General features: G+C 38.8%; 1 protein-coding gene across 2 annotated transcripts in view; it reads left to right on the forward strand.

The window, feature by feature from the left end:
- Window positions 1-431: 431 nt before the first annotated feature.
- Window positions 432-25484, forward strand: part of LOC127417299 (inositol 1,4,5-trisphosphate receptor type 2-like) — a 115937-nt gene continuing 90884 nt past the window's right edge. The window contains exons 1-18 of one of the 2 annotated variants that reach the window (XM_051657225.1): window positions 432-806; window positions 9195-9265; window positions 10387-10502; window positions 10892-10978; window positions 11622-11780; window positions 16078-16176; window positions 16555-16638; window positions 16733-16879; window positions 17986-18081; window positions 18920-18961; window positions 20366-20514; window positions 20732-20831; window positions 20912-21075; window positions 21234-21375; window positions 21497-21655; window positions 23522-23694; window positions 23905-24024; window positions 24208-24390. In XM_051657225.1, coding sequence (XP_051513185.1) covers window positions 715-806; window positions 9195-9265; window positions 10387-10502; window positions 10892-10978; window positions 11622-11780; window positions 16078-16176; window positions 16555-16638; window positions 16733-16879; window positions 17986-18081; window positions 18920-18961; window positions 20366-20514; window positions 20732-20831; window positions 20912-21075; window positions 21234-21375; window positions 21497-21655; window positions 23522-23694; window positions 23905-24024; window positions 24208-24390 — 2183 coding nt within the window. In that variant the 5' untranslated portion in view covers window positions 432-714. The remainder of the gene's footprint in view (window positions 807-9194; window positions 9266-10386; window positions 10503-10891; window positions 10979-11621; window positions 11781-16077; window positions 16177-16554; window positions 16639-16732; window positions 16880-17985; window positions 18082-18919; window positions 18962-20365; window positions 20515-20731; window positions 20832-20911; window positions 21076-21233; window positions 21376-21496; window positions 21656-23521; window positions 23695-23904; window positions 24025-24207; window positions 24391-25484) is intronic. The other variant, XM_051657226.1, reaches the window with a different exon arrangement.

Genomic DNA, 25484 nt, shown 5'->3' on the forward strand with positions numbered 1-25484 from the left:
GGCTGCTGGAAATGGGGCCTGTCTAGATTTGATCAAAAATGACTTTTCAAATAGTGATGGTGCTGTTTTTTACATCAGTAATATCCTGACTATACTTTGTGATCAGCTGAATGCCAGTTTGTTGAATTAAAGTACCAATATCCTTCCGAAACAGCAAAATCTGCACATTATTCCAAACTTTTGGCAGCCGGTGTGTGTGTGTGTGTGTGTGTGTGTATATATATATATATATATATATATATATATATATATATATATATATATATATATATATATATATATATATATATATATATATATCCGACTCATGTACACACTTAACTGCGTAAATGCCCAAATACTAAACCTGCCGTCTCACTTTTTGTGCATACCACAGCACTGAAGTAAGGCAGCATCACTTCCTTGATTTCACGGGATAGACGAGCGAGTCTCCACCCACCCGAGTGGCATATTGGTGAGAAAAAGCCTCGTTTGTCACACAGGAAGAAGTTGAAAACATGAAGAAAAGCGACAGCTGGAGAACTTACTTCTAAGATTTTACGGGCTCAGCTTGTCTCTCCTCCGGATGGTTGGATTAAAATGTGTCACTGTCAAAGCGCAAAAAGTGTGTGCGCATTCAGACAAGTGGATTGATTGAGACATTGAGTCGACTGGACACATTGCGGTGGATCAGAGGGATTGAAGTATCATAACAAAAACGGTAACATTTGCGGCATGTCAGAGCACAGGTCCAGTTTCCTTCACATCGGGGATATCGTGTCTCTTTATGCGGAGGGAACTGTCAATGGATTTATCAGCACTTTAGGGTACGTTGCCTCCCAAAACAGTCTTAAATTTGCGCAAACATTGTAGTTTTACACTTCATTCAGTTATATTTTTATGATCTTGTAGTCTGAAATGCAATATTAAAATACTAAAAGTACGGTACCATATTAAAGATATTAAATCCTCCTAATTGCAGATGTAGTTTGTAGAGTGGAACTAGGAAGTGATTTGAATAGGGCAGGCCAGAGATGCAGTGTGACAGCATTGCCTCAAAAGCATGCAAATTACTGGACAGGAATTCAAAGTTGGCTGTTAGTTTACAAACTACAGTACAGTTACTACAACTACAGTACCGTGCAAAAGTTTTAGGCACTTGTGAAAACTGTTGCATAGTGTGGATGTCTTCAAAAATAATGCCATAAATAATTTTCATTTATCACTTAATGTCATACATGGTGCAGTAAACATAAAAAAAAGCGAAATCAATATTTGGTGTGACCATCTTTGCCTTTAAAACAGCACCAATTGTCCTAGGTACACCTGGACACAATTTTTCTTGGTTGTTGGCAGATAGGATGTTTCAAGCTTCTTGGAGAATTTGCCACAGTTCTTCTATCTGTTTAGGCTGTCTCAATTGCTTCTGTCTCTTGTTGTAATCTCAGACTGACTCAATGTTCAGTGGGGGGCTCTGTTGGGGTCATGACATCTGTTGCAGGGCTCCCTGTTCTTCTATTCTAATATTTTCTATTTGCAAAAGTAATGATTGGGAGTCTAACATTTATATTTCTTATTGACACACTAAAGCTGAAGATATAAATAACCATCTTAAGACAAATGCTTTTGTGAAACATTTTACGTGCCTAAGACATTTGCACAGTACTGTATGCTGCCCTTTTTTAAAGTTAAAATGTTGATGAATTGGTGAACATTTAATTTGCTTAGGAATGTCTGATTATTAAATTACAAGTTATTAAGATTTGGAATGCTTACATGGGGTATTGTATCAAGCATGTAACGCTGTTGCAAGATTTTCTGTATTGGTGGCTAATCCTGAAGCCTGTTGCTAGTATATCTGCATGTATTCTTTAGCAAACTGTAAATCTGCTTGTGTACGTCACTTTAATTATTATTTAAAGGTAATTGTGTTGCTTCTGAGAGTGCACTCTGTAAAAGTTTTCAATTAATTAATTAATTATAGACAGATCTTGAAAATTCTATTCTTTATGAATACAACCACATGGAGTCAAATCACCCAGCTCCATTTAAGGTTGCCTTGATTCACTTATGCATTGTTGTACAATGACTCATAAAGCAATCAAGGTGCTAGAAATGTGTGCAGAACAAATGCTTTTCCAATGCACCATCTTTGTAGCATTCAAAATACTGAATTCACAATGTATTCCGCTTCTTCTCTGGCTCAAAAGTTTGATCTTTAAAGTGATTTTGTGGCTTTGTATGAGATTGATTGCAACAATAGGCACTTCTTGTGCGATGCACGTCAAAGCTTTTTAGTTGCTTTGGAGTTTCTGGCCTCATCACAATGATCTCTGTGATTCTGAGATAAGCACGTTTTGGAGCGTGAAGATTGCATGCTTTAGTGTTCTAGTGCACTCTTGAAGTTCCAGTTCATCTGTTTTGTTATGTCTTATCACTTGTTTGTCCAGTTAGATTGTCGCAGATTGGTTTGGTGGTAGACAAAGCCTTTCTTCTCATCCTGAACAAGACAGTCTTGACATTTTTTTTTTTTTTTTTTTGCCAGCCTGTCATGGCTCTGTAAATATTCAATAAAAGCTGAATGGACAGATTAGAATGGGATTTTCTTTTTGGGTACTAAGGACATGTTTTGCTGGGGTATCAAAACACAATTGAGGAAAGATTGATAAAAGGCCTGACTGGTTGAGATTTCACATAATAGTTTGATGGTGCTGTTTTAGTGGTTAAAAGAACAATAATGTAGGTCGGTGGTTTCATTGTGAATCTGCACTGCAAAAGCTATGGTAGATGTGACCTAATCATAATTTCTTGCATACAAATTGCAATTGTAGCAAGCTAGAAACAATTACTTTACTTGGACAAGGTCTCTTCACCTCATGTCATCAAGTAATTGAGCTATAATTAGCTTGTTTGAACACTGCAGACCAGGCTTGCATTTGGTTCATGTTTAACCCAGTGTACTTTGTCATGTCTTTGAAGAATGCTGGCTGAGTTTAAAGAGTGTTTTTGGAGAGTGCTGTGTGATGCTGATAGCAAGAAGCACTTTCTTACTTATTTATGAGCATGTAAAGCCAGTCTATTAGCACTTGTCCTGTTTTTCCATTTCCTCTCTACAACACATCCTATTAATGTACTTGATGTCTCAAGTACATACATCAAGTATTTAATACGCCTGTACAAATACACAGGAAGATGAGGAAGTTTGCTAGCATTGCCAGTTATAGCAATAAAACAATTTGTCACTATGAAAATACCCATTTGTGTCATTTACTTGGCTTAGTAATCATTTAGTGGCTCTATTTGAGGCAGTTTGGTAGATCGCTTTGAGTTTTTTGAAGGTTTCGACATTACAAGGTCGAACGTTAACTGATAAGTTATTGTTATCACATGCAGAAGTTCCCGAATGTTGATATGAAGTGTTTATTAAAGCATCTGACATGTAAATGACTGGAAATACCCCTCCCAAGAGCTTTCTCCTGAAGATTTTTCAGAATGCTCATTTCAATGTCCTGAATGTATTGACTGTACAGATGCAAAATGTTTGGAGGCTAACCGTGAAATTCTCATTTCAAATGTTCTGGGAGCAGCACAAACTTGCCCGTCAGAGGGCAACTTGCTGGTACTTGATGTTCTAGACCTGCAAATCAGGTCTTTGGTATTTTATGGCTTCAAACTTAATTTGATTTAGCTGAAGATAGTACACTCATACACTGTGGATGTTCAATCAATCAGTTAAATGTTCAATTTTAAGAGCTCAGCAGCCTTCACATGATAACAGAGTGTCTTAGAAGCAGAGCTAGACTTTTTAGCCTTTTTGTACTGATTTTGGGAGAAAGTCTGCATAATGGATCTACACATGTTAAATGTTTAAAACTAAGCTGAAAGAACTGCACTCTTATTGGTACTGGTCCTAAGCTGTGCTTCCCTTACCATTCGGTTTACTGGCAGCATATAGTGTTGCTCCGATACCAACATTTTGGATTTGGTACGATACCAGCCCTGGTACCTCGGTATCAATACTATAATCAACAAAAAGCCTCCATTTTTTGATGAAATTACACAGAAAATGACTTGATTAAAAGAACTGCATAAAGTCTCACAGATACAAATGATGCGTTTTCTGTTTTCCATTTTTTGGATTCAATGTTAAATGTTTTAATTAAATGTTATGATCAAATGGGGTTTAATCAAATTGATACATCTTTAATCAAATAATAATATAATAATAATAATAATCATTATATATATTACATTACAAAAAAAATCAATTTTAGTTTTGGTAAAATAAAATGCTGCAAAACAGAACTTCACAGTATTAATGAAAACATTAGTGAAAAAAAAAATCCTGTGGCACAAGGCTGCTGTGGGTGAATCACAACATGCTGATAAAACACTTGCATTTGTGATATTGCTTACAGATAACAATAATAATATTAAAACAACCATTAAATATTATATAATTGTTATTCTGAGTATTATTGCTACGTCTTGAATATTACATTATTATACAGCAGTTATATTTTTCTGTCTTCAATTTCACGCATCCAGTTGAAAAGAGCTTTCAATTTAGCGGGACTTTTATTTTGACAGACCTTTGAGTTCTTCCTGTTTTTGACAGGTTAGTTATATCAGTTAATGCTGGGATACACCTGTCACAACTCTTGAGCTGAAATCTCCAAGCCGCACCAGAGGAGTTCAAGTGTTAACAGCCATTTATACGTTTATATATAGTGTGTGTGTGTGTGTGTGTGTGAAGCAGATAACAGAGCAGAGTGGCACCTCTTGTTCATTCTGTAGAGTGCAGCGCATGTGACTGTATAATATTTAATTAAATTACATTCTTCTGCTGTTTAATGATCACACTTGGCCTTATCCAGAGTTAGTGTTTATTTTATTTTCAAATTGTCATTGATTTCATCTCAAAATGGTCACATCTCATATCATTTTGCTAATGACAGCATACTGTAATATGGTACCGAAATTAGCAACAAGATGGTGTTGTACCATTCAGATTTTTTTGGTATTGCGATACTTACCACAATAGTACTGGTAAACCGCGCAACCCTACAGCATACCCAGTTTGACCCCACTCCGTTTATTCCTTTAACTACTTTGTGTCTTCAGGTGTTGTGTGTTAGTTTGAATTTCCAGTTTAACTTGATACAATTAAGGCAGATTTGCTCAGAGTTTTACTTAAAATTAAAAGTGAGAGTCACGACCGGAGTATCCCAGCATTAAAGGGAAGCTTGATATAAATAACCTGTCAAAAACAGGAAGAACTCAAAGGTCTGTCAAAATAAAAGTCCCACTAAATTGAAAGCTCTTTTCAACTGGATGCGTGAAATTGTAGACAGAAAAATATAACTACTGTTATATTTTAAATTATAAATAAAAATTTAATATTCAAGTAGTAGTAATACTACTCAATAACAATTATGTAATATTAAATGGTGGTTTTATTATTATTATTATTATTATTATTATTATTATAATTATAATCTGTAAGAAATATCACAAACACAAGCAGTCTTTTGCCACAGGTAATCAGATTTTTTTTCATTAATGTTTTCATTAATTCTGTGAAGCTCTGTTGTGCAGCATTTTATTTTACCAAAAATAAAATAGCAGTTTTTTGGGGTTAAAAAACCCAAAACATAATAAATAAATAAATAAATAAATAAATATATATATATATATATATATATATATATATATATATATATATATATATATATATATATATATATATATATATATATATATTTATTTATTTATTTAATATAAAATATATTTTATATATATATATATTTGATTAAACACCATTTGATCATAACATTTAATTAAAACATTTAACATGGAATCCATAAAATTTAAAACGGAAAACGCATCATTTGTATCTGTGAGATTTATGCAGTTCTTTAATCAAGTCATTTTCTGTGTAATTTAATCAAAAATCTGAGGCTTTTTATTTGTTGATTATAGTATCGATACCGAGGTACCAGGGCTGGTATCATACCAAAGCCAAAATATTGGTATCGGTGCAACCCTATACCATAGGAGGGTTAAACATTTATACCCGGGATATTACTTACTTGAAGGAAGATAAACAACACTCTTAATGACATATTTTAACATGATTATTCAAGTGTTTTATCCAATACACATAAATGTTAGTATTGTACTAAACAAGTCCATTTAAAAGGTGAAACTTGTAATATGGCTGATATAAGTTCAGTTGAAGACACTTGTATTAAAATCGACAGCCTAAGTGGACAATGCAATTGAACCGTAATGCTACAATAATAGGTCTATGCACTGTAAACAATAAGATTGTAATATAAAAACACAAAACAAGGATTCAGTAATGATGAGGATGAAATATACTTTATTAAACATGAAAATATAATGCAGAAATATGCAATATAATAATTACAATAATAAATAGTTTCTTTAATCTTTACCATCTTTGCCAGAAAGGTTATAATAGATATAATAGAGAGATGGGTATACTGTACATTGAGAGAGACTGACTGAACAGCTGTCGCTTCTGGCTTCCCCGACACTCACATGACACAGCCGGTCCTTATTTCTGAGGTTATGGACATGATGTAAACCCTACAATAATGATGTAAACCCATTTTATTAAGAGCTGTCGGGTCGGATTTGGCTTGCAATGGCAGGCAAAGGACAGGGTTTTGAAAATGGTTATTTATGTACTCACTCAATAATGAACTTGTTAATTGTTATCAAAAAATATTTCCTAGTGCAGCTTTAACACCTCAGTGTAAACATAAAAAAATAAATAAAACCAATATAAATTTACATTCAACATATAAGCGACCATTCAAGTTTCACAGACCTGTGACTAACAGAAATGGAATAATGTGTCCCTGAACAAAGGGGGGGGGGTAAAAATCAAAAGTAACAGTCAGTATCTTGTGTGGCCACCAGCTACATTAAGTACTGCAGTGCATCTCCTCCTCATGGACTGCACCAGATTTGCCAGTTCTTGCTGTGAGATGTTACCCCACTCTTCCACCAAGGCACTTGCAAGTTCCCGGATATTTCTGGGGGGAATGGCCCTAGCCCTCACCCATGGGATTGAGATCCGGGCTCTTCGCTGGCCATTGCAGAACACTGACATTCCTGTCTTGCAGGAAATCACGCACAGAATGAGCAGTATGGCTGGTGGCATTGTCATGCTGGAGGGTCATGTCAGGATGAGCCTGCAGGAAATGGTACCACATGAGGGAGGAGGATGTCTTCCCTGTAACGCACAGCGTTGTGATTGCCTGCAATGACAACAAGCTCAGTCCGATGATGCTGTGACACACCAACCCAGACCATGACAAACCCTCCACCTCCAAATCGATCCCGCTCCAGAGTACAGGCCTCGGTGTAACGCTCATTACTTCGATGATAAACGCGAGTCTGACCATCACCCCTGGTGAGACAAAACCGCGACTCGTCAGTGAAGAGTACTTTTTGCCAGTCCTGTCTGGTCCAGTGAAGGTGGGTTTGTGCCCATAGGTGACGACGTTGCCGGTGATGTCTGGTAAGGACCTGCCTTACAACAGGCCTACAAGCCCTCTGTCCAGCCTCTCTCAGCCTATTGCAGACAGTCTGAGCACTGATGGAGGGATTGTGCGTTCCTGGTGTAACTCGAGCAGTTGTTGTTGTTGCCATCCTGTACCTGTCCCTCAGGTGTGATATTCGGGTGTACTGATCCTGTGCAGGTGTTGTTACACGTGGTCTGCCACTGCGAGGACGATCAGCTGTCCTTCCTGTCTCCCTGTCTTAGTCGTCTCATAGTACATTGCAATTTATTGCCCTGGCCACATCTGCAGTCCTCATGCCTCCATGCAGCATGCCTAAGGCATGCTCACGCAGATGAGCAGGGACCATGGGCATCTTTCTTTTGGTGTTTTTCAGAGTCAGTAGAAAGGTCTCTTTAGTGTCTTAAGTTTTTATAACTGTGACCTTAATTGCCTACCATCTGTAAGCTGTTAGTGTCTTAACGACTGTTCCACAGGCGCATGTTCATTAATTGTTTATGGTTCATTGAACAAGCATGGAAAACATTGTTTAAACCCTTTACAATAAAGATCTGTAAAGTTATTTGGATTTTTACAAAATTATCTTTAAAATACAGTGTCCTGAAAAAGGGACGTTTCTTTTTTATTTCTACGTTTATTACTAATAAGTATTTATTCACTGACAGCTGTGTACACAAGATAGCCAAGCTGAGACAAGTGCTATCGTTAATAAAACAGTGGGCAGTTCTTGATATATAATACCCTATTTTCAGTTTGAACAATAACAGTGGGGGAAGCCTGGGTGTTAGTACGTTTATCAGGCCTCTCGAGAACAGCGGCTTCCGCTGAAGTTTGGTCTGAGCTTTTACATTGTAGAGCTTCTTTGTGGTTAAGGAAAGGCACTTCAGTTAAATTGCCCTCAAATCTCTGATTGTTGATTGGAAACAAAACAAAATCATGTTTTAACACTTTTCGACATATTACCCTTGCAACCTTAATCTGTGTGCAAGTCTCTGGAAAGGGGTGTAGTGTGTAATTAAATTAGACTGGTTCTGGATTGACCGTAGAGTGGGCAAACATGGTCTGCATTAAAAAACGAGTTGAGTGGTTTGTTGATTTAGGATTATAAGCATTTTCAGTCAAGGCCTTTTATGAGAAAGAACTCTATTTGCTTTGATATATCCTGTTGAGCCTGATTTGACTTTATTCTTGTGCCTTGAAAAGGCTTTTTTCATTATGGAACATGAATTGAAGTGTTACGGCTATTTTATCAATATCAGTTGACTTTGTTTTCTTTCTTTTACATTATAAAGTGTTGTATTTTTATAGTTGCCTATTTTATCTGCACCCTAATGTGTACTTTCTGGCTTAGTTGAGCCTTTTCAATTAACTGGGTGTCTAACAAGCTTGCACCATTTGACTTCATGGTTTTATCATGGCAATTACATTAATAAGCACAGAAACATTTGTGAAGGTGCTTATAAAGAAGTCAGTGTCCATACTGGCGCTTCAGTTATGAATGCCTGTAATGATGATGGACTAAGTCTGGTTACACAGAGAAAGCTCTGATGCATAAGGTTTGTTTTGAAATGAATTCTGTTTATGAACTCTGGTTCAGTTCATTTGATTCAGACTCTGCATTCATTTTTTGTTTTATATTTGACAAAATTTGTATTGCAGGTTGGTGGATGACAGATGTGTGGTGCAACCTGAAGCAGGAGATCTCGCAAACCCACCAAAAAAATTCAGAGGTGAGTCTACCCAACAAGTATCATCGCTAAAAACTTGTTTGGACTACGCCTGTCGCGATTGTTAATAACCATCTGATCATTATTATTTGAGATAACCACGGTTATTTGAGACAACCGCTATTATTGTGCACTTCCAATTACATTTTGATGTCCAAATAAGGGAATTTTAACCGTATATATAAATGACACGAACCGCGTGTTTGTCTCATTCAGTTGAGCTCTGATCCTCTCATGGAGCCTCTCTGCGGAAGTCACCCAGAGCAGCTCCAAGAGCACCAAAGTGTAAAGATTATCTGCTTCTCAAACACTGTGATGCGAGTGCTGTCTGCAGACACCTGCGAAAATACAAATGATGTATAAACTTATCAAAAATAAACAATAGTGAATGCAAAGCGCTCTGGTTTCACTTAATATAACGATCGTGGAATGGCAAATGTTCCTGGTCATAGCGGTTTCATTCATACATGCAGTGACAGCGGAGGACATGCCCACTTATTTCTGCGGAGATGATAAAATGAAGACGGAATTTCAAAGGTCATCCTTCATGAGAAATAAGGACTCATGGGTTTAATTGGAGAGCATTAAAATGATGTGTGAAAGTGAAGAATTTTGGACAGAAATGTTCTACTATTGCATAATATTTGATATGATGTTATGGCATGATATATGAGATGATATGAGCTCTCACGTAATCGCCCAGTCAGCATACCCTCTGATATTATACCCTCGGAGCGTTTTGCCCCGCTCCGTTGGAACGCACACATTAAAGAAAGCTACTTATATTAAATCCAGTGTTGAAAGAAGTGTATTTGAGTTGTCTTCTCCAGACTACTTTGTTTGCTTACTATCGCCTCGAGGGGAAATCATACAGCTATTTGATTTACTGGAATGAATTGACAGTCAGTGCTGTCTTTTTATTTGACTCAAAAGAGACGGCCCATCAATTCAAATGATGCAGTCGCATAAAGTGGATTTAATACAATAGCTACACTGAGAGCAATTTACTATTTCCCTTAGTTATTGAGTCTTTGTAAAAGCATAGGAGTTGTCAGACCCATCATACTTAATGTATCTGGAGAGCTTCAGCAGCTAATATAAATGTCTTATTTTCTGTTCTTCAGATTGCCTCTTCAAAGTGTGTCCCATGAATAGGTACTCTGCACAGAGGCAGTTCTGGAAGGCAAAACAGGGGAAACATGGGAATAACACACAGGGTGATCTGTTTAAGAAATTACAGGTACGCTTACAAAACTGCATGCAGATTGTAGATATAAATCTTAGAGGGATAGTTCACCCAAAAATGAACATTTTGTCATCATTTACTCAACCTCATCTTGTTTCAAATCCATCTTTCTTCAGCTGAACCCAAAAAGAGATCTTAAGCAGAATGTATTGGACCGACATCCTCAGTCACCATTCACTTTCATTGAATGGAAAAAAGATGCAATGAAAGTTAATGGTGACTGAGGCTATCATTCTGCCTAACAATTCCATTTGTGTTCATTTTTGGGTGGACTATTCATTGTTTCATTGTCATTCAAGTCATAGAATTTTTATAGTATGCATTATTACTTCTGTAACTTCTACTTATTACTTAACTCACTGTCCTCTCTGCTACATGTGCAGCATGCAGCAGAACTGGAGCAAAAACAAAATGACACAGAAAACAAGAAATTGCTGGAAGAAGTTGTCAAATACAGTCAAGTTATACAGGTACAGTCAAACTTCTTATCAACAAATGTCTGTTTTTTTTCTTATATTTTGGCTGGACATCTAGAACATTCGGTTTGTTTTACAATGTTGCCAAGGCTGTTAGTGCACTGCCAAAGAGGCCCTGACAGCTTGTGTGATGTACGGCTCCAGCATTAATCTAAAGAGAGGACTGTTGGACTGGTCCCTTCAACCAAGGTTTTTCTGTGAGCTTTCACAAAAGCCATGGTTTCAAACTTTATACCCAACTTGTTTGACCAAAACTGCCTTGTACTCTTGCCGGATGTTGTTTCTTGGCGTTAACCAAATGGTTTTGTAAGACGTTGTGGTGAATGTAGATTGAAGAGCCAGGCCTTTGACTGTCTGCATTAAGTCTGGTCTGCAATGGAGCTTATTCTGTCTTATTAATCTGTACTTGTTACTAAATGTCTCAGACAAAACTTTTGAATATCTTTCAAAGATTTGATGCCATATGGCAAATTTCAGGAATAATTCCTCTTTGGAAACACTCATAGTTTATTAAAACATTTCATTTAATTCACTCCACAAAACTGGCAAAAATATCAGGGCTTTCACATTATTGCTGTCATTATAAAGTCCATATAAATCTGGGTGGCATTTTTAACACATTGTCCCTATATTTCAGCTTCTACACATAAAGAGTAATAAGTACCTGACAGTGAATAAGCGGCTCCCTGCCCTGCTTGAGAAGAACGCCATGCGTGTGTCACTGGACCCCTCAGGAAACGAGGGCTCCTGGTTCTACATTCAGCCTTTCTGGAAGCTTCGCAGTGAAGGCGATAATGTAGGCATCACTTCATTAACAGAACAAACACTAGAGAATGATTCACAATATTTAGGTTCTGCCTTTTTCATGTTTGTTGTAGCAGTGTTTTATGGGGATACCCATTTTAAAGTGTGATTTTTGTAGCAGCCAATCACATCTCATCATGTTATTAACCTCATTCTTTTGTCGGGTTAACTCATCTGGTGTTTCCTCTGTTTTCATCTCAGCAACCAAAATGTGAAGGTATAACCTGTTTTAAGCATGCAGTGTGTGTACATGTGAGTGTGTGTGTGTTAATGCTCAGAGAGAAGTATGCAGCATGCTAATGTGCATGTAACCTGCAACTCTAACTGCCTGCTAAAGAACCACATTTGCATGTTTTTGTTACTTAGAACTTTTTACTGATTTTTGCCATCCATGCCTGATTTAGTATTCAAATAGAATTCAAACAGCCTGCGGAAGGCTCAGATCAGTGATTTACATGTATGTGCCTATTGACATTAATGGGTCGAGGTCTGATTGTAAATACTGTTTTCCTATTGATGTTACATTGTGTACATAGAGAGAACCTTATATAAACACACTTTACTCACATGTTCTTTACAAACTGTGATTTGACAGTTCCTCATTCAGCATGCAATGGATATAAGATGATTGCTGTGTAAAGACAAGTTTTTTTGCTGAATAAGAATACGCCTTTTAAGATGTGTCTGTTCATTCCTGATGTAACTTATCACGTAAATATAGCAGGCTATATCCAGATCCATTTTACATAGAATAGAATAGAATCTTTATTGTCATTGCATTTAATTTCGTTGTAAATGTACAATCCGATCAGTGCAACATTAAATAAAGTGCAATAGGTATATAAATATAAAACAGCCTCTAAAAGTATCTTTAAAAAATATATAAAAAGAAAAAGATTCTAAAGGAAATGAAAACACATTATACCACACATACACAACAGTTCACTGCACGATACATCTCCTTAATATTCAAGTAGTGTTTAGTGCTGCTATTGCTTTTGGATAAAAACTGTTTTTTAATCTATTTGTTCGTGTTTTCATTGTCCTGAAACATCTGCCCGAGGGCAGCAGTTCAAATGGTGAATGTCCGGGGTGAGATGGATCTTTAAGTATATTCCGGGCTTTTTGAGGCAGCGGGAACTGTAAAGATCTTCCAGGGAGGGGAGAGGGCAGCCAGTAATCTTCTGGGTGGTGATGATGACCCTCTGGAGCGCTTTCCTCTGTTTCTGTGCAGCTGGCAAACCACACACAGATACAATAAGTCAGTATGCTCTCTATGGAGCAGTGGTAGAAGGACAGAAGCACTTTTTGGTTGAGGTGGTTCTTCCTAAGGATCCTCAAGAAGTAAAGTCTCTGCTGTACCTTCTTTACCAGTACTGTGGTGTTAGTGCTCCAGGTTAGGTCCTCCTCTATGTGCACACTCAGGAACCGGAAATCCGAGACCCTCTCCACACATTCCCCGCTGATGAAAAGGAGATGAATATCCATTTAATTTTTCCTGTAGTCTATTATCAGCTCTTTTGTTTTGGTGGTATTAAGGACCAGGTTGTTAACTGTTCACCACACAAACAGCCACTCCACCTCGTCCCGATAAGCGGACTCATCCCCCCCAGAGATGAGCCCCACTACGGTGGTGTCATCCGCAAATGTAATGATGCTATTGCTGGAGTGGGCGGGGGTGCAGTTATGGGTGTACAGGGTGTAGAGTAGGAGGCTCAGTACACAGCCCTGTGGTGAGCCAGTGCTGAGACTGAGGGCTGAGGAGATGTGGGGGCCTACTCTCACCCTCTGGGAGCGATCTGACAGGAAGTCCTTAATCCAAAGGCAGATTGAGTGAGGTAGTCCCAGGTTTACCAGTTTGGTCACCAGTCTGTGAGGGAGTATGGTATTAAATGCAGAGCTAAAGTCCACAAAGAGCAGCCTAGCATAGCTCCCTCGCTGCACTAGATAGGTCAGGGCAGTGTGGAGATTTGTAGCCATGGTGTCCTCTGTGGACCTATTAGCTCTGTACGCAAACTGGTGTGTGTCAAGCGTGGGGATTTCAGGCATTGTGGGATAGTGGACTGGAATAGGGACCAGTTGAAGATCTTCACTCACAATCTTCACTTGTACCAGAATACACTTATCCACAGTGACAGTGTCCATGCAGTGCTTAATATAGCACAGGACAGTTGTATTCCTCCAGGTCCTGATGCTCAAAAATATCCCAGTTTGTTCTCTCAAAACAGTCCCGCAGCTGATGAGAGGCACCTTCGGGCCACATTTTAACAGTCTTAGATGTGGTAAGAGCACTTTTCCTGAGGGGGTGTATGCCGGGATTAAAAGCAGGGACATATGGTCTGACTGGCCCAGGTGTGGTAGTGTTTTAGCCCTGAGCCCCTGTTTGATGTTGGAGTAAACCTTGTCCAGTGTATTTGCTCCTCTAGTAGCACACCTTACGTGCTGATGGAATTTAGGGAGCACTACTTTTAGATCAGCATGGTTGAAGTCCCCCGCTATGATGTGAACAGCCTCAGGATACATGCTCTGTTGCCTGCTAATGATGTTATATAAATATCCAAGAGCCGAGTTAGCATTAGCATCCGGTGGAATATACACAGCAGTTATCATGACCACAGTAAATATATATAAAAATAATGTAAAAAATATAGCACAAAATTCAAAGTTTTATATAATTACATGAAGTACTTGTGCTGAATATGTTAACTTAGTAGGACAATTGATTAGCCTATTAACCCTAGGGAATGCAAGACGTAATGTTAGCTTAGCAGGCTAATCGGTTGGCAGTAACTGAAAACACTAGGACAAATGGTTAATTTGACCTTTTGTTACTTTGGTTTTTATTATGAATAATGTTATATACAGCTTACATGACTACATGAATAGTTCTCCCAAAAAATGAAAATTCTCTCATCATTTACTCACCCTCATGCCATCCCAGACGTATATGACTTTCTTTCTTCTGCTGAACACAAACAAAGATTTGTAGAAGAATGTTTCAGCTCTGTAGGTCCTGACATTGCACGTGAACGGGTACCAAAAATGTTAAGCTCCAAAAGCACGTGAAGTCAGCATAAAAGTAATCCATACGACTCCAGTGGTTAAATCCAAGTCTCCAGAAGGAATTGATAATTTTGGGTGAGAAACAGATAAAAATTTAAGTCCTTTTTACTATAAATTCTCCTCCATGCCATGTAGGTGGTGATATGCACGAAGAATGCAAATCACCAAAAACAAAAGAAGAAAGTGAAAGTGGAGATTTATAGTAAAAAGAGACTTACATTTTGATCTGTTTCTCACACACCCCTATCATATCACCTCAGAAGACATAGATTTAACCACTGGAATCATATGGATTACTTTTATGCTGCCTTTATGTGCATTTTAAAGCTTCAAAATTTTGGGACCTATAAAATATATCATCGTATTTGCATCGTATAGACCTACAGAGCTGAAATATTCTACTAAAAATCTTCTTTTGTGTTCTGCAGAAGAAAGAAAGTCAAATACATCTGGAATTGCATGAGGGTTGGTAAATGATGAGTAAATGAGCGAATGATGAGAACTATTCCTTTAATTTATGTATTTTCATATTTAAGACCACATACATCTTCAAGCAATATCATAGGATTTACTAAGACACCGAATAGAATGCCCAAAGCAACTTCTTTCAGCACATGAAATTGCATCAGGGTCCTAAGCGGGAAAGAATTTCATAGGAGGACTGAATATTGCATTACACTGGCCATAAAACTGTATTTTTCTGCAGTATACTTATTGATTTTTTTTTTCCCCCTAATGAAAATGCCATTATTTAATTCTTGCATAATTATGACAAACAGTACAGGTCATTGTGTTACTCGCAGCATCATATACTGCATTAGATTAGCCAGTCTTGGTCAAACTTCCGGCAGCCAATGCTGGTACATTTTCCATTGAGGGGAAAAATTGTTAGAAGTCAAATGTGTAGATTTAGTGTATTTGATTTGCTCGCATCATTGACATCAGTCAGGGTCAGATAATCATAAGTTACTGGCCAACTGGTGATTAACTATTTTATGTTTTACTGTTTTATTGACTCAACAAAAAATATTTTTGCTTGTTTTTGATGCTAGGTGGATGTTTTTTTGCACCTTAAGTATATATATTTGTTTACACTTTTTTCCAAAGTATGCATCACAGTATGTGATGACATTCTATTTCCATTGTTGTTTAAAGGGAGCATCAACAGAAAGTTCATAAGAATCGCAACCACAGGAATGCAGTGTTGCTCGTTTGTGTGTCTCTAGGTGGTGGTTGGAGATAAAGTGGTGCTAATGCCCGTAAACGCAGGGCAGCCTCTCCACGCCAGCGTCATTGAACTCCGGGATAACCGTGGCTGCAAAGAGGTCAGACACCAGCTGCAGGAATAGTTTACACAAAAATGAAAATTCAGCCATTTTCTCATCTTCACATTGTTCCAAACCCATATGGCTTTATTTTTTCCATGGAACACAAAAGGAGATGTTAGGCAGAATGTTAGCGTCACCATAGCCTCACCATTCACTTTCATTACATGGTAAAATAACAGCATCAACATTCCAGCATTTCTCCTCATGAGTACCACGGAAGAAAAAAAGAAAGTCATAACCTGTTTGGAACGTCAAGGGTATGATGTTATGGTGACAGAATTTTGAATTTGAGTGAACTAATCCTTTTAATCTTTCTAATCCTTGTGAGAAGTAATAAAGATTGCAGTGTGTGTTTTATACTTTATGGTTTGCCAGGTTAATGCTTTGAACTGCAACACCAGTTGGAAGATCACTCTCTTCATGAAATTTAGTGAATACAGAGATGATATCTTAAAAGGGGTGAGTCTCCAGGTTGACTTTGTTATATGGGCATTGATTTAGTTTTTTTATATATTGACTGTGGGTTTATAATCTGTCTTTCTCTTGGTGTCAGGGTGACGTGGTGAGGTTATTTCATGCTGAGCAAGAGAAGTTTCTGACTTGTGATGAATACAAGAAGCAACAGTACGTCTTCTTGCGCTCTACTCTCCGCCAGTCGGCAACCTCTGCCACCAGTTCAAAAGCTCTCTGGGAAGTGGAGGTATAGTTCCATACGAAGAAGGAATAGTATTTGGCATTTTACAGTGGTCCTTTTTCTCCCCAATTTGGAATGCCCAATTCCCAAAGCACTCTAAGTCCTCGTGGTGGCGTAGTGACTCGCCTCAATCTGGGTGGCAGAGGACGAATCTCAGTTGCCTCTGCGTCTGAGACCGTCAATCTGCGCATCTTATCACGTGGCTTGTTTAGCGCGTTACCGCGGAGACATAGCGTGTGTGGAGGCTTCACTCTATTCTCCGCGGCATCCACGCACAACTCTCCACGCGCCCCACCGAGAGCGAGAACCACATTATAGCGACCACGAGAAGCTTACCCCATGTGACTCTACTCTCCCTAGCAACCGGGCCAATTTGGTTGCTTAGGAGACCTGGCTGGAGTCACTCAGCACGCCCTGGATTCGAACTCATGACTCCAGGGGTGGTAGTCAGCATCTTTACTCACTGAACTACCCGGGCCCCCAGTAAGTCACACTTAAAAATGTATGAATTGTATTGTATTAGAGAACAAAACGGCAAACAGTGTGGCGTCTGCACATGAAATGGTGCTCAAGCTTTTTTTAAGAACTAACTTGACTTCTCTGTCCATTTTTGCTGTTACAATAAGTAACTGGTCTAAAGTCATTTTTATGGGATGTATGAAGTCAGTTCCCTTCAAGTTCACACTGGAGTCCTAGCAGAATAACCACAGGTGTAGGTTAGTTTCTGTGACATGTTTTGATTGAAAAGTGTGATTGTGCTATCTTTTCAATAAATGTCACTTTCTTTGATGTTTTGTCATTTAATACAATGACATCCATACATTTCTAAGTGTCCATATTCTGCTGTAAGATTAGAATTTTCTCATCTAATCTGAGATATCTCATATTTCTTCAGTTTTCACATTCACTAAAATTTGTTTAGGACACACTAAAACCTCTCATAAAGTACATAATCGAGCAAAGTACATCATAAACTTTTAAACATGGCTGCAGAGTCTGAAAATACCGAGATTTTGGGATATCTGTCTTTTTTCTAAAATTGTCAATGTCATAAAATGAATTAAGTGTACAGAATTAATCCAGAGTCTCTCAAACTGTGCTATGTGCTTTAGGTGGTGCACTATGACCCCTGCAGAGGAGGAGCTGGCCAATGGAACGGCCTGTTTCGCTTTAAACATCTCGCCACAGGAAACTACCTCGCAGCAGAGGTTAACATAAAATTTCTACGTTCTTTACTGTCCCCAGATGCTCTTCCTGTTTCCCTCTTCCCCCATGCTTGTGTAACTGTGTCATGGTTAAAGATCCAGTTTGACACTGTGTGGTTTGTGTGAATGGCTGGTTTACATTTATTTGCATGCTGCACTTGAATTCCCCCATCAGCAAAGTTTCCTAGAGCAGTACACTCACCAGCCCATCACTCTGGCAGTTAATTTGCTCAACTGACCCTGAAATCAATAACACAGACCCTGACTGCTGTCATTAATAGCACGTATCAGAATTCTGATAGCAGAAGAATGTCACAAAGCACTGACAGTGGTGTTGTTTGGGCCCTTAAGAAAGCAAAATCGCAAATTAAATCTCATATTTCTCGTCAAATTCTTCCTATATGAAACTTTCTGAGCTTTGCTATCCACATTCATTTTAAATTCTGACCTCCAACTGTATGCCAAGAATTGTCCCAGAAAAATCTGACACAAAAATGATATTTAAATGCATACAAACAATCTTGGGCCAAGGCTTAACTGAGAACTCCTTTATCTCTCCAGCGCAATGAAAGAGCAACCTCTGAGCAATACATTTGTCCTCTGGTGGGATGTATTCATATATTTAAAGTATTGAGACAGCCTGTTTTTGAGAGCTTAGTGAATGGGCTGCAGGTGGCAGTCTTCTCAATGTTATTGTCAAAGAGGTGTACAATCAGTCACAGTGTTTCACAGGACAGACAGAGGGGTTATTGTCAAAGATAGAAACATTGAATGAACCAGCCTTTTGTGTGTGTGCACGTATGCTGTAAGGATTTTGTAAACATTTTTGGTTCTGTTTTAGGTGAATCCTGATTTTAAAAATGTTAGTGTTGACAAAAAGGAGGTAAGTCAGATCTCACTTACTGTATATGCCAGCCTAAGCAAAGCTCAAAATTGTTTGTCAGAATGATTCTGTATCTACCCCTGCAATGAATCTGGACCTGCAGAATTCCACAGAATTCAAACACATTTACAAAGTTATACACATCACCCTCCCTCTTGCCTGTTTGTTTATTACTTGTTGCGTATAGCATTCTCAGCTCCGATTAACATATCTTTGCCATATTTAAATCCTGTCCCCAGAACTCAGAAGATTTTCTATTATAATCAGCATATACAATTTGTGCACGGATTCTGTGTGGGCCTAGTCATAACTTATTTCACAATCACAATGATATTCTATTTACTAGGGCTGGGAATTGCTAACTGTTTCATGATGCTATACTTGTATAGTGGATAGAGCCCAACTCTCCTGCACAACTTTTCTATTATGTAATCCTTTTCTCTCTCCCTCTCTTTTTCCTCTCCTTTATCCTTCACTCTCACTGCCACAGACAGACTCGTGCAGCTCCCGTCCTCCTACTCTCCCGAGATTTTTTTCTCTCTGCACCTTTCCACTGTATTAGCATTCTGCTTCGGCAGCTTCACTAATGCACACACACACACACACACAGTGGGGCTCCTTACATAATGTCTGATTCTGGGGGTGCCCCGTGAGAGTAAGGCAGACGTGCTGTCTGCTTCAGTGGAGGAGTGAGTCACAAAAGCTGCAGAGGAGAATTTATAATGCTGCTCTCCAATAGCCCTTCATAAAAAAGCTTTACCACAGATGCAGTCCTGCATAAAATACTTACCGTACTGTAAATGACCTCTGTGTGTTTTCCATTGAATAGATTTCCCCAAAAGAATAGGATCTCCTTAAATTGTGCCCATGGTAGGAATGTTCCGTGTTTAATACAATTTAAGCTCCATCAACAGCATTCTCAGGCTGTTAAAACAAACAAAAATAGTGTTTGCAATAATGCACTTAAAATTAGGGTTCCCCCAATCTTGGAAAACCTGGAAATATCAGGTAATTCTAACATTGTCATTTTTTGGCTTGGAAAAGTCATGGAAATATTATGCCCAGCTTTAAAAAAGTCTGAGACTGCATTACAAATCTAATTTAAATCTTGAATAAAAATGTAATGCAAAGAGTCATTTTGATGTAAAATGTATAATGTCTGTATCACACAACAAGAATCATCCACCTATAAAAGTATTCCCACTGCTAAAATGGAGATTTAGGCAATTTTACACCTTAAATTGCACGTTTATAAGTGCTTTAACAATAAATGGCAACAAAGATAGCATGACAATATGTCAGTGGTTTAAAAAATGTCCATGCAGACTTTGTGGTGCTTGCAGTGTCTTTTGTGGGTCTCTACACACTAATGTGACCTTCCCATGTCTCTCTGTTAAACCTCAGACTGAGACCGACTCTTTGTACTCTAAAAAGAAGTGGCAGACTGAGAAAATCCCCTACATCCTTGTTGCAGTTCCCCATGGCAATGACATCGCCTCTCTCTTTGAACTGGATGCCACCACCTTACAGCGGGCTGACTGCCTGGTGCCCAGGTTAGTTCCTGTACACAGACAATACTTTTCATACATGAAAACCATTTTAGAGCATTTACATTTATTTATTTAGCATGAGCTTTTATCTAAATCGACTGATGGATGAAGAATTCTGCATGCAATTTATCCTAAGCAGACTGCAACGTAAGATGTATTCCAAAAAGAGTCGGGACACAGCCTTGCTGGCAAATTGAGGAAGTGTTATTTTCTTTTCCAGGAACTCGTATGTAAGACTCAGGAACTTGTGCACAAACACCTGGGTGACCAGCACCAACATTCCCATTGATGTTGAGGAGGAACGGCCCGTTATGCTCAAGGTCACCTTTGCTTACTTCCTCTAAACCTTAATTAAGAAAGTTTTAGTTCCCTCAGTTAAAGCTCATGTGTATTCTAACAGATCGGAACATGTCAAATGAAGGAGGATAAGGAGGCATTCTCCATTAACTCTGTCCCCCTGTCAGAGGTCAGAGACTTGGACTTTGCCAATGATGCCAACAAGGTTCTGGAGCAGTTTGTGCATATATTGGGGATCAGCAACTGCCCTGCAGCAAATGAACGCAGGTATGCATCATGCTCATGTTGAATGGGTTAGAATGGATTTTCTGATATACATTAAGATGTTTGGTTTCACCTCCACAAAGAGTTGATTCTTAAGAAGTAGATTAGATGAGTATGCAAACCATGATCCACTGATCTTTCTTCTCTTGTGTTATTTTCAGGTTTACCATTAAGCTGTTGGAGGATCTGATCTTCTTTGTGTGCGATGTGCCGAACAACGGCCAGGATGTGCTGTCAGTGGTCATCTCCAACCCAAACAGAGAGAGACAGAAACTCATGAGAGAGCAGAACATCCTTGCACAGGTTTGCTCCAACAGCAATTTATTGTCTCCTGCAGTGCCACCAACTCACCTTTTTTCTAAAAGAATTATAGATTCCATGGTACAGTATATTTCTGGATGAACCACATTCTTCATGTTTGCAGATCTTTGGCATTCTGAAAGCCCCATGCTCTGACATTAAAGACTCACCAATGCCGAAGTTGGAAGATCTGGGGAACCAGTGCAATGCTGCATTTAAATACATGTTACAGCTGTCTTACAGAATATTGCGCCATTCCCAGCAAGACTACCGCAAGAATCAGGCAAGGAATAGATCTTCAGTTCTCCTTTATCCATCCATGTGCCCACTTAAACTAAATCCATCCATCCATCCATCAATATGCCCACCTAAACTCCATCAATCCATCTATCCATATGCTCACCTAAACTCCATCCATATGCACATTTAAACTCCATCCATCCATCTATCCATATGCTCATCTAAACTCCATCTATCCATATGCCCACCAAATCTCCATTCATCCATCAATCAATCCTTGAATCAGTCCATCCACATGCCCACATAAACTGCATCCATCCATCTATCCATCCGTCCATCCATTAATAAGCCTACCTAAACTCTGTCCTTCCATCCATCTGTCCATCCATTAATAGGCCTAGCTAAACATCCATCCATCCATCATCAATAATCATCACATTCCCACCTAAACTCCATCCATCCACATTCCCACCTAAACTCCATCCATCCATCCATCCGTCCATCCGTAAGCTTACCTAAACTCTATTAGTGCATCTGTCCATCCGTAGGCTTACCTAAACTCTATTCATCCATCTGTAAGCTTGCCTAAACTCTATCCGTCCATCCATCCATCCATCCGTAAGCTTATCTAAACTCTATTCGTCCATCCATCCATCAGTAAGCCTACCTGAACTCTATTCGTTCATCCGTCCATCCATCAGTAAGCCTACCTGAACTCTATTCGTCCATCCGTCCATCCATCAGTAAGCCTACCTAAACTTTATTTGTCCATCCGTCCATCCATCAGTAAGCCTACCTTAACTCTATTCGTCCATCTGTCCATACATCAGTAAGCCTACCTGAACTCTATTCGTCTATCCGTCCATCCATCAGTAAGCCTACCTAAACTCTATTCGTCCATACATCAGTAAGCCTACCTAAACTCTCCTCCATCCGTCCATCTGTTCATTCATCAGTAAGCCTACCTAAACTCTATCCACCCATCCATCAATAAGCCTACCATAACTCTATCCATCCATCCATCCATCCATCCATCCATCAATAAGCCTACACTGTCCGTTCATCTGTTCATCCATCAATAAGCCTACCTAAACTCCATCCATCCAATCATCAGTATGTTCACCTAAACTCCATCCATCCATCCACATGCTCACCTAAACTCCATCCATCCATTCACATGCCCAACTGTATTCCATCCATCCATCCACATGCCCACCTAAACTCCTCCATCCATCCATCCATCTATCCACATGCCCACCTAAACTCTTTCCATACATCCATACATCCATCTACATGCCCACTTAAACTCCATTCATCCATCCACATGCCCACTTAAACTCCATCCATCCATCCATCCACATGCCCACCTAAACACCATCCATCCATCCATCCATCCATATGCCCATCTAAACTCTATCCATCATCCATCCATCCACATTCTAAACTCCATCCATCCATCCACATTCCCACCTAAACTCCATCCATCCATCCATCCACATTCTAAACTCCATCCATCCATTCACATTCCCACCTAAACTCCATCCATCCTACCATCCATATGCCCACCTAAACTCCATCCATGATCCATCCATCTACATTCCCACCTAAACTCCATCCATCCATCCATCCACATTCCCACCTAAACTCCATCCATCCATCCATCCATCCATGCCCACCTAAACTCCATCCATCCATCCACATGCCCACCTAAACTCCATCCATGATCGATCCATCCATCCATCCACATTCCCACCTAAACTCCATCCATCCATCCATCCACATGCCCACCTAAACTCCATCGGTCATCCATCCATCCATCTATCCACATGCCCACCTAAACTCCATCGGTCGTCCATCCATCCATCCATCCCAATAACTAATACATGTGTTCTGCTCCTCTTTCTCCCAGGAGTATATAGCCAAGAAATTTTCCATCATGCAAGCTCAAATTGGTTTTGAGATCCTGGCAGAGGACACAATCACTGCTCTCTTGCACAACAACCGCAAGCTGTTAGAGAAGCACATCACCGCACGTGAGATTGAGACCTTTGTCAAACTTCTGCGCAGGAACCGAGAGCCCAGGTGTGACCCAGAGATTTAGACATCCAGTTACATGATTAGAACGAGTGCAAGGGCAGCCATTGCATGTTTGGTACCACACAGTGCTTTAAAAAATGTTTTACTTAGAATCATGTCCTCTTTGGGATTACATTCACATGCACTTCTTGTTTATGATACAAGAACAGTTTTCACATCCATTAGTGCACATTAACGTTTTGTGTGTTTTCCCAGGTTTCTAGATTACTTGTCTGACCTCTGTGTCTCCAACAAAATGGCAATTCCTGTCACTCAGGAGCTGATCTGCAAATTCATGCTGAACCCCTCTAATGCAGACATTCTCATCCAGACCAAGTAAGAGCTGAGCAGAGAGCTACATCCTTACGAGTTATAAGCTTACTGATTTTAACTTAGAATGTCTCATAGTTACGGACTGAAACTGCAATAACTGGCTATAGCTGTTATTATGATGTGTATGTTGACAGGGTCATTTTTCATTGATGATAAGGTATATGAAGAGTTTATTTGTTTCTATAGACTGATCCCACACATGGAGAGCTCTCTGGAGTCATCTCTAATGCAGGAGGATGTTGATGATGAAGAGGTGTGGCTGTACTGGATTGATGGTCACAAAGAGCCTCATGGGAAGTCCATCCGCCACCTGGCCCAGGACGCCAAGGATGGACAAAAGATGGATACTGACATCATCACCTACTACAGGTGAGAGTTTATTGACATAATCACCTACTACTGGCACGGTTCCCACAGTAATTGAAAACCTGAAAATATCAGGGAATTGTGTTTTTCAGGACAGGAAAAGTCATGGCAATTAAAATCTCAAGCTAAAGATCAGTATGTTCTCTCTCTCTCTCTCTCTCATATATATATATATATATATATATATATATATATATATATATATATATATATATATATATATATACGCATATATATGCATACAGTACTGTGCAAAAGTCTTTGGCGCATAAGATGTTTCACAAAAACATTTGTCTTAAGATGGTTATTTATATCTGCTACTTTAGTGTGTCAATAGGAAATATAAATGTTAGACTCCCAAACATTCCTTTTGCAAATAGAATAGAATAGAAGAACAGGAAGCCCTGCAACAGATGGCATGGCCCTCACAGAGCCCCCCACTGAACATTGAGTCAGTCTGGAATTACATGAAGGGACAGAAGTAATTGAGACAGCCTAAACAGATAGAAGAACTGTGGTGAATTCTCAAAGAAGCTTGGAACATCTTATCTGCCAACAACCAAGAAAAACTGTGTCTATGTGTAAATAGGAGAATTGGTGCTGTTTTGAAGGCAAAAGTGTTCACACCTAATATTTATTTAGCTCTTTTTCTGTTTACTGGACTTTGTATGACATTAATTGATTAATAAAAACTGTCTTTATTTATTTTTTTTTAAGAAATCCTCACTTTGAAAGTTTTTCACAAGTGCCTAAAACTTTTGCACAGTACTGTGTGTGTATATATATATATATATACAGTAGTTTTTCTCTGCTCTATTAGATATTGCCCTTGTGTACAGTAAAGAAAACTTGCAAGCCATAGAGATGTCCAATTTTTCAGTAAATCACAAATGCATGCAAACGTCGTGAAAAAGTCATTGATCAATTTATTGGTACAGGTGAAGCATAAAAAAATATTTTTTTCTTCTGCTGTAGCTTCTGTACTACTCTAGCTACTATTGAAACCTGGCAGTGAAATACTGCTGATATTGTTGGCTTTTGTATGACAAATTGTTTATGTTCCTCATTTGTAAGTCACTTTGGATAAAAGCATCTGC

Source organism: Myxocyprinus asiaticus, chromosome 26 (genome assembly GCF_019703515.2).
Source record: "Myxocyprinus asiaticus isolate MX2 ecotype Aquarium Trade chromosome 26, UBuf_Myxa_2, whole genome shotgun sequence".
Classification (NCBI taxonomy): Eukaryota; Metazoa; Chordata; class Actinopteri; order Cypriniformes; family Catostomidae; genus Myxocyprinus; species Myxocyprinus asiaticus.